Raw genomic sequence first — 12891 nt, 5'->3', positions numbered from 1 at the left:
CTTGAGGAAGATATAAAGGCAGGATATATCAGGTATACACAGAGGCAATATGCTTTGGTTCTGCAAGAGTGCTCAATGCCTGATTCAGGCAGAGCGGCGTACACAAAGGCACACAATGAAAACCTTGGCAAATTTATTCCGTTGTCGGAGTCACAACGGAATAAATTTGCCAAGGTTTTCATTGTGTGCCTTTGTATATCAGGTATAGAAACGTCGCACAACATCTCCGCCTGACGTCATTTGTCCTGAAGGTATAGCATAGGCAAATACACGCAGGCAGAAGAGAACAGAACAACAATGACCCAGCCGGCCGTCTCTGTTCTCTTCTGCCTGCGTGATAATGCTCCATCCTTGTGGTGTTGAGCACTCTAGGTAATCTGGGAACTCTCGCTAAATTAATGTGTATTGGCAAGTACATGTACTGTGCATGTTGGACCGTCAAAACAAGATCAACGAAAACCGACTGGGAGTCTCAACAAACATACTCCTTTCCCTCACTGTAAGTACATGTACTAGAAGTTTAATCTGGTGTACAGTGGGACCTCACACGGACGAGTATACAGGAGTCGCAAACACGCACACGCCACTATGAGTAAAATAATCGCAATCATGGCTATGATTATCACCATGCATAATTATTAAAGTGGATGCGTAACCTGTATGGCAGCTACATTGCACCTCACAATTTGTATTTGCTTCAACACTGAGAGTCTATCTAGTGCAGCTAGCATGCGTATCGTGCCGCTTGTCTGCTGGGATTTGACAGCGTGTACGCCGGAGTGTATCGGCAATGACCTGTGAATAGTGCGATCGTTGACACAACACTCATCAGCGCTGCTCTGGGCTCTGCTTTCACAGGCATGTCCCGCGCAACGTCAGCCAAGAAAAAATGTGCAGTCCAAAGTAAGCTTGGAACAGTGTAGGGCTGGCACCGCTCCGTGCAGAGGTGCACAGTTTCACGCCGCTGTCGCAACCTAATGTACATTGTACTGGTGCGACGCTTTGAGGCACGACCTGGCGCCAGTTGGCAGCATGCTTTTAGGCACAAACAGCGTTTTGCTTGCGCGGTAAAACTCTAGACCATAGGATCGACCACCCGCCGACAACTAGTTTTGCCTCATTGGAACAAATGACTATTTGTCTGTGCGCGTGTGTTCGGGAGGTTTGTGCCAGCCAGGTGATGGCGGATCCCTTTCGCGCCTCAGGTACTGGGACATAACCTGCGATATCATTGAGAGCGTTAACGCATACTATTATGGCCGCAGCACGCAAAAGCATCTAGAGCACGAACGATTGCAAACATTCCACCCTGCAGGCAAAGAAGTCATCATGGCACGCAGTCGCTCCCAGGTTTGCCAGGACTACCATAACGGAGACGTGAAGACAACTAAAGTCAAACGTGTTGCTCTGCTGAGGGTGTGTGTCGACTTCTTGACATCTGCTGTGATCTGTCGGGAAGTGAACGGTTTGAAGTGATTATTACTGTGCAGTGCGTTTTCTCGCCAAGTCCGAAAGCAAAGGTGTTCCTCTGACCTTGCAAGTCTAACAATTTCCTTTCTCTAAAGCTAGAAAAGTTTGATCTTCACTTAGTGTGACCTAATTGATTACTGTGGGCAGAGGTTTACATCCACGCCCTCAGCTGGTACAAAGGCTACAGGACAAAAGGCCCTAGCAAGCACCCAAAGTCAAGCCCACAGTTCGGAGGAGTGAACACACCGCGCTGCCAAGAGAGTACTACAGCGTCCTCGTCAGAAAGGAAGAGAGTTCTCTCACTTCAAGCGCAGTGTGAATTAGTCTTTCCGTCAGCAGTGCTTGAAAGACCAGCGCCAGTGCAGATTCCATTGGCGTAACTAAGGCTACTCCTGTGGAAAAGATTTAAAGGTTACCCATCTGACATGTTATGCGAAATATTGCAACCGTATCAGAAGGATTATCCGAATCACAAGAGCTGCTTTCCAGACCACGACTAGTTCTTCTAAACCAAGCCATCACTTGACGAGGAAGGTGAGTGAGAAACACACAATAATTATAATTATTGTTCAACGTGCCTGACCAAACATGAACATATTAAGCAGGTTGAGCGAACATCTGATCGACTGTGTTTGATCCGGTACCTATTGCGAGGTTTCATGTTAAAGCAGTGTACAATTGACTCCAGAATATATCAATTTAATTAAAGTGCACAGCACCTATCAAAAGTTAAGGTCCAATAAAAATGTGACGGTCTTTCCTGTGAACGGACAACGCTGTAGAGATTTCCACACGTCTTGCAATAAAAATAATAACGACTACTACCGGTACTACAAATTTGGATTCGGATTTTTGTCGCGCTCGATGACTGTATAATTTCATGTATGGTCTGGTTACGTTGGTGGCCAAGTTAGTCAAAACTCGAAACACGTTGTCCTTTCCTTTAATCCATGACTACTACTACTACTACTAAGTACTAATACTACTACTACTAAGTACTAATACTACTACTACTAAGTACTAATACTACTGTCACATAATAGGAACAGAAAAACTACATTGTGCAAATTTCAAACTCTTCACCGCCATCAACAACGAGGAATAAGTTTTCAGACATTCCCTTCAATTAGAATACAATCAACAGTTACTATAGCCTACATGTAGATGTACATGTACATGTATGACACGTTTGGGTAAAACACAACAACACACGAGTGGCAACCATTACAACCACTGCGACTGCTAGACTGTGGTGTGTGGAGTGTGGCGTCCATATTAGACTAGAGAGTGTAGAGAGTGTAAGCTTCGTCCCACCTGGCATCAGAGAACTCTCAACATTCTCGTGAGGCAAAGAACGAATGGTAGTGGTTACTGACAAGCTCTGCCTATCTGGTAGTCTGTGGGGTAGTGCACTTCATGTAAAGGTACGTACCATGTACCAGCTCTTGAGAAAAGAAGGACGTATGTACACGTGTGACTACAGTGTTACACTTGAGGGTTTGATGTCAGGCAGAGTACCCCGGGTGACAACTAACGATTAGTTTGAGTGGAGTAGTGCTTGTTCTCTTAGCCCGGTTTTCTCACTTGCCTGCGTACGCAAGAGGGCATGTAGGACTAGTAAACGAACACAGTATGACACCATATCCGCCAGATATGTGTCTATTACATCTTTTGCATAACATAGGTAGTTCAATGTTAGTTGAACGCACACATTCGCATACTCACATCATGGTATACCAACTCTTCAGCATTCCATTTCGCCTGATGAATCCATGCACCTTTCTCAACTGGACCATCCAAGCACATGCGCATGTACACGTATCAGCTGACTCCCCGACCACAGACCTGGGTTGTGCGAGAGTACACGCCATCAATGTCAATGCTGTTCACAGCGAGATCGCAGTTGGGCGCCTCGCCAAGGTTTCCATAACCTTGAGAATGAAGGATGCTTACGCTCGCCTACATTGACACCTACAAAATTAATATACAGTGCTGCTCGATGAAATCCGATCGTGTGAGTCCAGTTTGCGACCTGCACCAGTTTTAGAACACAGTCTTCGCAGGCCAAGGCTACTTATACAGCCCCTGGCGTGTACTTGATTGGATTTCACTGAGCAGGCCTATGCAACCATTATACCTGGCACTGCGAGGTTTCCTGACCAACCCGACTTTGAAGGAAACGCTAACGCTAAGCATTTTCCCACTTCACTGTTAGTCAAGTGACCTCCGTGGGAGTTGATCTTCACACTTCAATTTTTGGTCGATGGAATGCGACATTACAGCACTGATTTGATGTGATGGACTTGTTGTGTTGGAAGCGATGTCATCGCTCCGAAGAGGCGGTCAACTGTGGTCAACTGTGACGCACTTTGAAGATTGTACGCTCCCGATCTGCTTGTACCGTAAGAAAAGGAAACAAAATTGTCAAAATAATTTAATATTCATCAGTTTTAGGAAAGGAAGCACTGGGGGGCGCTGAATTCCGCTTAATTAAAACAACCCGTGAGTGAAGCATTGTCTGTCCTTTCCTGTTCAGGGTGCTTTGTTGCGTCTATCACAACTCAAGTTAGCTGACGTCTTTCTGTGGTAGACCCTCTTACCATGTCGCTGACAATGGACACCAATATGAGTAGATCCGCACTCACCAGACCTTTCCTGGGCATGGTAGTGCAGCGGCTGCTGGTGTTGCTCCTAATAACCATCTCCTGTTCCCGTGGCTCTCAGGCATCTTCCGTCTCGTCCGGTGAGTTTCGCCAAGTGCTCCGATATTTCATGTGTTGCATGTTTAGATCAAATACACAAACCGGCATTCGTAAGGTTGAGGGAGTTAAAAATGGGAAAGTCTTAAAAAAAGAAAGATCGGTACTAGCAGAAGTATGGCCAGCGATGCCCTCCCACTAACCTCTGGTGTAGTCGACTCTTCAGCCAAACAGCGACCATTCAGCATTCTCTTCAGACTTCGAAAACTGGTCTTAGAATCTAGAAAATGATGGTAGACTCCTATATTACGTTCGTCGCACTGATGTGTAGGAATAGTAGTATTGTGGTCGTATTGATTGATTTGAATTTGGTATCTCAACAGTTCAACGTACAATGACAATACATTATTAATGCGATTAATAGTATAAGTGAAGCGGACATTACAAAATGATGAATGAGAATGACGATTTTCCCTGATGATAGTCTCAAGAAAATCGATTAGGAACAACCATTTTAGATACATGTATTCTCATTCATCATTTTGTAATGTCCGCTTCACTTATACTATTAATCGCATTAATAAAGTTATTGTCTCCTCGTCGCCTTTTCAATGACAATACAGTACACATAAGAAAAAAAGTGGGATATGAATGTACTGTTATTTGTGCTACAGGTTATCAACTTATCGCAATTTTATCTCGATATGCAAGTAAAGTGATTGAAGCGAGAGAGCATCGTGGAAATTTTGTGCTCCTGCAGGCTGGGACCCTTTTGAACCGGAAAATAGCATTTTAGAAATGTTCACTAGTTGAGGAAATGGAAAAAAGAGGTTTGAGAATTGAGTAAGGCCGCCGTCACACCGAGCCCGATTCAGCCATTCAGCCAAAACAGCGCTTTTTTCGGCTGAGGTTTCCACGGAAACGGCTGAAAATCGGGGCACAAGCCACTTTCAGCTTTCAGCCCTGTTGGAAGCGCTGAAAAGCTGAAAGTGGCTGAATTGTTTTGGCTGAAGTGCAAGGGTGCACGAGGAGTTGAAGAACTTGAGCTGACGTTTGTTGTAGTCAGGTAGTTTCTTCTTCTCTTGTATTGTACCGTAGTTGTGTGAAGTGTTTGAAGGTTTTCGTTGTCAGCCATGGATAGTTGGAGCGTGGGACTGGAGCACCGATTGCTCGAGCCGTGGTACGAAACAAAAACGCGATATCAGACGACAATAGGGAGGTTTAGTCCCACGTAATCCGAGGGTACTTTACGTGTGTGTACCACGTGATACTCAGTGACCCACGTACAGACGTTTTCTGATTCACGACATACCGTGTATGGAGGCTCACCCACGTTCCGCCAAAACGTGGGTGAAAATCAGAATGGAGCGCATTGTGCGAGCTGTGAGGGTGCTCAGCTGAAGAAGTTTCCGAAGCACGAAATCAAAATATTGGATGAGCTTCTTAGGCCCGGGTAGCTTCGTCTTTGACCAGGTTTGGGCCTTTCGCTTTATGCTTTTGTTTGTTCCGTGTAACTAAACACAACATTGCAACGTGGGTGCCCTTCATCCACTTTACGTGGATCACCCACGTACGCGTTTTCGTTACGTGGGAACTAAACCTCCCTAATGAAAAAGGATACGAGCAAACGAGCTTGGATATTTGCAGAACTGAAAACGTTTGCTGCGAATGAAAGCGGGGCGCCGTCGTCATCAACAAAGTCGAAAACGTGTCGCTTCCTCCGGCGACAAAGCCTGGTATTAATGTTTGTCACCATCGGCAAAGTGAGGTGATTCTCAGGGGAAATTATTCGGATCATCACCATTGTACATAATAAAATACAGAATGATAGCGATGCGGCTCTTCGTTTCCGAATCCATTCTCAATCCACTGTGACAAATCGCTCTTCTCTCTCTCTACTCCTCTCTCTTTCTATCTCTTTTCCAGATCCCTACTTCTCCTTCCATCCACAAAAAGGCCCACGTGGAGATTCAAAATTAGGACGTAGTGCGCGCGCAAATCACGTACATGTATACCGGGTACAGGGTCATCCTCCAAACAAAAAAATGGGAAAACCCGCGTCAGCCAGTTTTGGTGTGACCGTCAGCTGGCTAGTCGCAAGCCACTTTCAGCGCAAGCCCAAAACGGCTGAACTTGGTGAGACCGCGGCCTAAGGGCATTTCGTACTGCAGTGTCCTTTTTGAGTTTGGGCATTTCGACCATCCATACTCTTTTGGGTGGTACCTACATTGTACATGTACATTATGCATCTATGGATATTTTACCATGTTTTCTTCCTTTCCTACAGGCTGCGATGCGGGCTGGACAGCGCATGGTCAAAGCTGTTACACTGCACTGCCACACACTGAGCGACTGTACAACTTCTGGAAAGCACGTAACCTTTGTAACACTTGGAGAGCGGAGCTGGCGGAGCTCAGAAGCGAAGAGGTACATGTAGGTGCATGACTGTGCATGCACATGTACATCATGATGATCGTAGTCGTCTTGTTGATAACGTGTTACGTGCAATGTACAGTGTAGATAGGATGTCATTATACAGTCATGTACGTAGGCAGGTTCATGTACGCAGGTTTTGTTTTCATAGGATTCAGTCTGATCATTTTTTAACCCTTCCAAATGAAACACATGTCTGACTTGAGCGGAGACGTCAGGTCGGAGTGGCAGAGCAGGGCCGTCGATGGACGGCAGTGGGCACTGATTTGAGAGGCCCTGATTTCAATCCCCAGTAGTTTGCACCGTAGCATGCGTCAGCTGACTTGTTTCGGTCCAAATAACTTATAAATGTACAATTTGAATCAAATCTAACTACAAAACGTTACTCCGGCATGCTGAACCTTTTTTAAAGAAAATAATATGCGCGCATGTGAAGGAAGGGAAAAAAATATGTCTGGAGATGTAAGCGAGTGCAGCATAGATCAGTGGTCAAATGCTACACCCCACGAGGCTACTAGAGTGGGAGCGTAATAGCTCGAGTCATAGTGCTACACACTCGTTTAACGTGTTGTTAGACCCCCACTGCGGCAATATAGGGAACGCAAGGGCTAGGGGCGCACGTTTGCAATTAGATTCCGAGTCCGAGTCCGAGTGCGCTGGCCTTCTCAGATCGATTTTTCGGGCATGCGTTCGAAAAGCCTGAAAGTCACACAATACAAGCCCTGGTTGATCGGATTGGCAGTCACTCTCTGGAGTGTATTGGCTGGTGGCTCATTCTGGTTCTCTCTCTAGTCCTGAAACAATGTACACTACACAGCCTGCACATCAATTTTTACTGCTGGCTGCTCGGAAACTGCTGATTTCGGTGGTGAAAGCATGAACGAGTGCTTCGAAATATCGAACGAATAGTCGAATATTCTGGTTGATTCAAATGTGGCTCGCATACCGAGCAGATAAAAAATATAATAAAAATAGAAGCAATCACATGGAAACGAGTTATGAAGCAATTAGCTATCGACTTGAACCTTCCAAGATGGAAGGCTGTAGGTTTGCGCACTTAAGCTGAGGTGTATGAGAACTAGGTCTCAGGTCGTTGGATGTCTCAGTATCATGTCAGTTTTGGGCCCTGTTATCACACTTTCTGACTGCTTGCTTATTATCTTGTTACAGTCGTGGATGGTTGCTTCATAACTCGTTTCCATGCGATTTCTTCTAATTTAATTCTGGATGATAATAGTTATTTGTTTTTCAACTAATGAAAGCCTTACTATCGTTCTGGTTCCATTCTTATGGAATTTGTCTGTATCTCAGAACCATCAATATCTGAAAAGCACATTTCACGGGGTGGACACCTGGATAGGCCTTACGAGCATCCTTACTCCGAAACGGTAAGTGTTAGGCCTTTGTACACCGTGAACACTCTCAAGATGGTGGCTGATGTGATATTGAGTCGCGTGATAACACATACAGTGTCACACATTTAGTGCGAGATTAGATAACATTGATATTACCGGTATCACTTATGTAGAAGTCATCTGGCATTGTGTTCAGTTTATCATACATATTATTTGGTCAAGCATTGGAAAAATAAATAGTTCAGACTCCGATCAGGACCCAACAGTGGCTAAGAGCCTAAAGTGTGTGTTTACTCCTTAGTAACATTGCATTTTTGTCTACGAGGAAACTGTTCAATTGTACACGGATTTATCATTTAGCATGGTAAACCAGTGCAAGGTACGTCACATCAAAACCTTTGAAAATTAATCGAATCCCTGAAAACCGGACACTGGTCGTTAATTTGCGAATAAATTAAATTAAACTAGTTTTGCAGTGCAAAGTATTATTAAAGTAATTGGCACTGCACCTTCCACAACCTGTTCTCGTGACTTTAACAGTGGAAAGAGCTAGGGCAAAGTTTCCATGGATAATAATCACGAGGAAACGCGTTGGAAGATAGATGTCCACTTTAAAACTTTACTTCGCATTCTTCAAAACACATCAACAGCGTTGTTCATTGCGATTTTACAAACGTATTAGATTACACAAAAGGTATGATCATGTTCTGTTTTTATAATGTTACTTGCAGCGGTCCGTATTGGTTATATGGTGAACGCAGCTTAATGGGATCGCCCTACCAACCGTACATCGAGACCAAGTTCTACCAATCCTGGCTGGGTCACACTTGCTTTCACATGAACGCCTCCGGTACTGTGGTCACGGATAGTTGTCATACCCGCCACACCACCGCCATTTGCCAAAGACCTCGCAAGGGTAAGACTGGCTCTAGAAAAATCCCTCGACTGCAAATCAAGCATATTGCGTGATTCGTGATTCGTGTTGCCATCATCCACAGCTCGTCACTCGCTTTTCACATCTCACCTTTCCCTCCCGTTCCTTTTTTTCTCACCGAAGCTGGCTCATAAAACCTAACGAAAGTACGGCAGTGGTTGGTATCCTGCGCTCCACAAATATCAGCCACTAAAGATGGAAGATTGGCAGGCCAGAACTAGGGCATGTGACCTGTTAAATAGTTGCACTCTCCGGGACAACTGACTTAATTTAATAATGCTTCCTCATCGTTTTTCTGTTTCTTTCTCCAGTTATGCCAACATGTTCACCATGTAAGGTGAAGAGAGGCAGTGACGTTGAAAGGCGACTGCTAAACAAGGCATTATGTCAAGATTTTGGTAAGACCGGGGATGGAGTTATCTTGTATAATTGTGGGCAGAATTTAAAATTGCATTGAACTGAGGTTAGGTATTCTATATTGTGAGAGGAGTTAGTTGAGGAATTAAATAAAAGTATACCATGTGCCTTTCGGTGCCTTTCTTGGGCCTGCGTCCGTTTATGCGAGCACGTATGTGGGCGGACTGTATGTATCTAATATTGACTGAGTACGAGGTCGATATAGGAAATAAAAGCCGAGGTCTTTTACGAGGTTTTTATTTCCTATACTGACCAAGTACGAAGTCAATATTAGATTTATCACGACAAACAGTCCGTATTTCAAATTCCAGAACGATAACCTGATGAATCCCGGTTTTATGATTGCACAACCGTTGCACCACCACCTACTCATGCAGTGACAATGCTGCACTAGGCACCGTTCAACTGCGCAACCCCTAAGCAGTCAAATATAAGCAGTCAATATAGCCCTAAGGAGTGAAATATGCAGGAATATTTGACTGCTTAGGTATGGCAAAAATCTATGTGAGTCAATACTAAGGGAGTGATAAATATATATATGTGTGTGTGTGTGTGTGTGTGTGTGTGTGTGTGTGTGTGTGTGTGTGTGTGTGTGTGTGTGTGTGTGTGTGTGTGTTGAATGGTGTAATCCTAGCACAAGTTGCTATGTCTAACATAGCTGTTCGCTATCATCGCTTCCGCGATGGGCATGTCTGAGTCTGAGTGTGTGTGTGTGTGTGTGTGTGTGTGTGTGTGTGTGTGTGTGTGTGCATGTGTATGTTTGACATGTGCATTTGTAGATAGTGCGTATTGTAATTATTTCCTGTGAATACATCTGCGTATATTTGGGAATAATTTTAATGCGTATGTGTTTGCGTGAATGTGTGTGTGTGTATGTGTGTGTGTGGCTGTGTGTGTATGTGTGTGTGAATGTGGCCTTGTCTTTCGCTCTGTGCACAATTCCAGCTGTTGTAGGATGGGTGACTGGTGAGAGCCTTGGTCATTACCATGTAGCCCTGTTGGCCATCTGCTCCCGTAATTCTGCCGCTGATCGCGTGCTCTCACGCTTCCAGACACGCGCTACACTGGGCTCGCGTTGTGCCGGAGTAGTCCCAGGAGCCAGAGCCAGTGTGATAAACGTGCAGAAGCCGCTGCCAGCGAGAGCGGCGCAGTGTCCGCCACCGTGTGGCCTCCGGCTGAAGAAAGGCAAGCGGTACCTTTTAGCCGGCTCTGTTCACAGCTTCACCAGCGAGTTTCAAATCAACACCGGCGTGGCGTTGCGCTGGCGACGTGTGAAGAACCTGGCAAGATCGAGTAGAGTGAACGCAACATGCTATCAATGAGACCAACTTGGAGATATCTTGCTTGGCGAGTTCTTTGCATTTGTTTGGACAAGCTGTTGAGGCAATGTATAGTGAGACGAGTTGGACCTGATACAACATGCTGCTGCAGTTGATCGACGACATACGAGGTACATAGTCACACATACATGAACATAATTTCGTTCTACTTGTCAAGTACATTTCTGTTCAAACAGAACCATCCCTGGTACCCTACTACGGTACACCATGCACAGAGCTTGAGGACCTCACAAAAAGTCAGAACTTTTATTCAATCTATTTTAAATGTTTTTTTAATGTTCGCTGATGACAATCTGAACTGTCCACCTCTGCTGACGAAACCTAACGGTGTCTAAACAGCTAGCTGGACGAAGGTGGAGTGGCTCAGCTATAATCATGATTACGTGGCTTTTAGATAAACATGAACGTAATGGTGAATGCGAATAGCATGACATTCTAAAACCCGCTATGATCCGTCTCCAGTCACATTTTGTCCATTTTGGAAATCTTCCTCGAAATCCCAGTGCAATGTACGTCAGTACTCTGGACGTGACATACCATTTTGAATATGCATTGTTCCGTTCTAGTCGAGAGGCTTTTTCTTTACATTGAAAGAGACATTCTCATCAGTATTGTATTGCTTTTATTTTACATGGCAAGTCAAACGGGCAATCATGCCCAATGTTAGGATGACGATGGAAAGGGAGAAAAGATTTAAAAGAACAAGATTAGTTTTCCTGGATTATGGTGAGTGAAGAATCTTGTATCTAAATTGGGAAACTTCAATAATATAATGCGCTATTCGACTGAATTAGGTCCGCGTTTCTTTGGCATGAGATAAGATACACTCATATCTCGGTTATCCGAACCCCGAAGTTACGGACAGTGCCCTGTCCAGGACCGCCAGGACGAGAGAGCTTCGAAGCTCAGGGCCCTACGCCATGCTTTTTTGCCTTGATGACCTAGACAAAAAAAAAGCATGGGGATGTTATAAATTCTTTAAAAAATCCTTTTTTTTTAAGACATAACCTGGGATTCGAACCCGCACTATCTCGCGCCCTGCATGCATCCCCGATACACTTCGCATACATACTAATTCTTCCAAGTTGTTTCACATTGTGATTTTGCATTTGAAAGCCCTATTTGAATATGCATTGTGGCCAGCCGTCTTTGATGGCACGGTACGGTAGGGGATAGGTACGGGACAGGTACGATCGAGGATAATACGACAACGTCTCCCGTACCGTACCGTACCATCAAACACAGCTGGCCACATACAGCTGCCCGCAATATTTAAATAGGGCTTTCAAACGCAAGATAATAACGTGAAGCAACTTGGAAGAATGGGTATGAATGCGAAGTGTATGGGGAATGCATGTAGGGCGATAGTGCGGGTTCGAATCCCAGAATTTGCCTGAACAAAATAGGAAAAATCGAAAAATTTATAACATCCTATGATTTTTTGCCGTCAGATACGGATAGCGCCAGGCGTGACACAAACAAACAAACAAACACACAAACAAACAAATACCAAATTAAAGCTGTGTGGACCCTGGCTAGCGCCAGACGTTACTGAAGTAACGTCTTCTGCATAGCTACGGGAATAAATGAGGTACGAGTGTACGTGTCTGCTGGAGGATTCTGTGTAGCAGTTATTTGACACGTGAACAGAGTGTTGGCAAGTGAAGAAGAAGTCAAGTACTGTATTGTACTGTGTTTGCCAGGCATGGAGTGCGGCTGCAGCTGTGTATCTATGATAAGATGGACCTCATGGTCGACCAGCAAAGTAGTGGCAGGTGGTCCTTAGTAGAGTTAGCCTCTTTTATGGGCAAATTAACACAATGGTTAAAATGCAATAAATCATAAATCATACACTGGAGAAGAAATCAGAACAATGCATGTGTAAAAAGGACCTATTGGTGGGCAGGCTAATGTGCATGTACTTAGTATCCGATAAACATAATTATAATCCCAACTGCCTCCAGTAAGGAGTGTAATTATTCCTGTGTTCTGGACAGAGGTCATACTAAGCAAGAGTATCTCTTATCGAAGTACATGTACATACAAAGCGAGCTCCAGTATGAACGGCTATGACGAGGGTACAATGGGATGCAGATCCACCTCCGTGGTTGGGTTCACCCTCTCCTCAATTCAATTAGCTGTTCATGATCATCTCGTTGGCTACTCGCTTGCACTGCAATGTGTAGAGGGCTGTTTGCTGCCTTGCCCATTCCACCCTTACCTTACCTGCCGACACCAACAAT

At 44.7% G+C, this 12891-nt stretch overlaps 1 protein-coding gene across 1 annotated transcript; it reads left to right on the top strand.

Moving 5' to 3' along the window:
• Window positions 1-1042: 1042 nt before the first annotated feature.
• On the top strand, window positions 1043-11333 carry LOC135820606 (uncharacterized). Its single transcript, XM_065333656.1, has 7 exons — window positions 1043-2004; window positions 4007-4213; window positions 6457-6596; window positions 7914-7990; window positions 8689-8873; window positions 9203-9289; window positions 10254-11333. Exons 2-7 carry the CDS (start codon window positions 4072-4074, stop codon window positions 10628-10630), a joined length of 1008 nt encoding a protein of 335 aa, XP_065189728.1. The 5' UTR covers window positions 1043-2004; window positions 4007-4071; the 3' UTR covers window positions 10631-11333.
• The last annotated feature ends 1558 nt before the right edge of the window (window positions 11334-12891 follow it).

This window comes from Sycon ciliatum, chromosome 7 (genome assembly GCF_964019385.1).
Source record: "Sycon ciliatum chromosome 7, ocSycCili1.1, whole genome shotgun sequence".
Lineage (NCBI taxonomy): Eukaryota > Metazoa > Porifera > Calcarea > Leucosolenida > Sycettidae > Sycon > Sycon ciliatum.
The sequence above is the reverse complement of the archived record's forward strand: the minus strand, read 5'-3'. Positions and strand labels throughout refer to the sequence as shown.

Excerpts from the sequence above, each read along its gene's own strand:
- LOC135820606 (XM_065333656.1), top strand. The coding sequence starts at position 4,072 with ATGTCGCTGACAATGGACACCAATATGAGTAGATCCGCACTCACCAGA. Across the intron at positions 8,874-9,202 it reads TTGCCAAAGACCTCGCAAGG|TTATGCCAACATGTTCACCA; the intron begins GTAAGACTGGCT and ends TTCTTTCTCCAG. Across the intron at positions 9,290-10,253 it reads GGCATTATGTCAAGATTTTG|CTGTTGTAGGATGGGTGACT; the intron begins GTAAGACCGGGG and ends GCACAATTCCAG.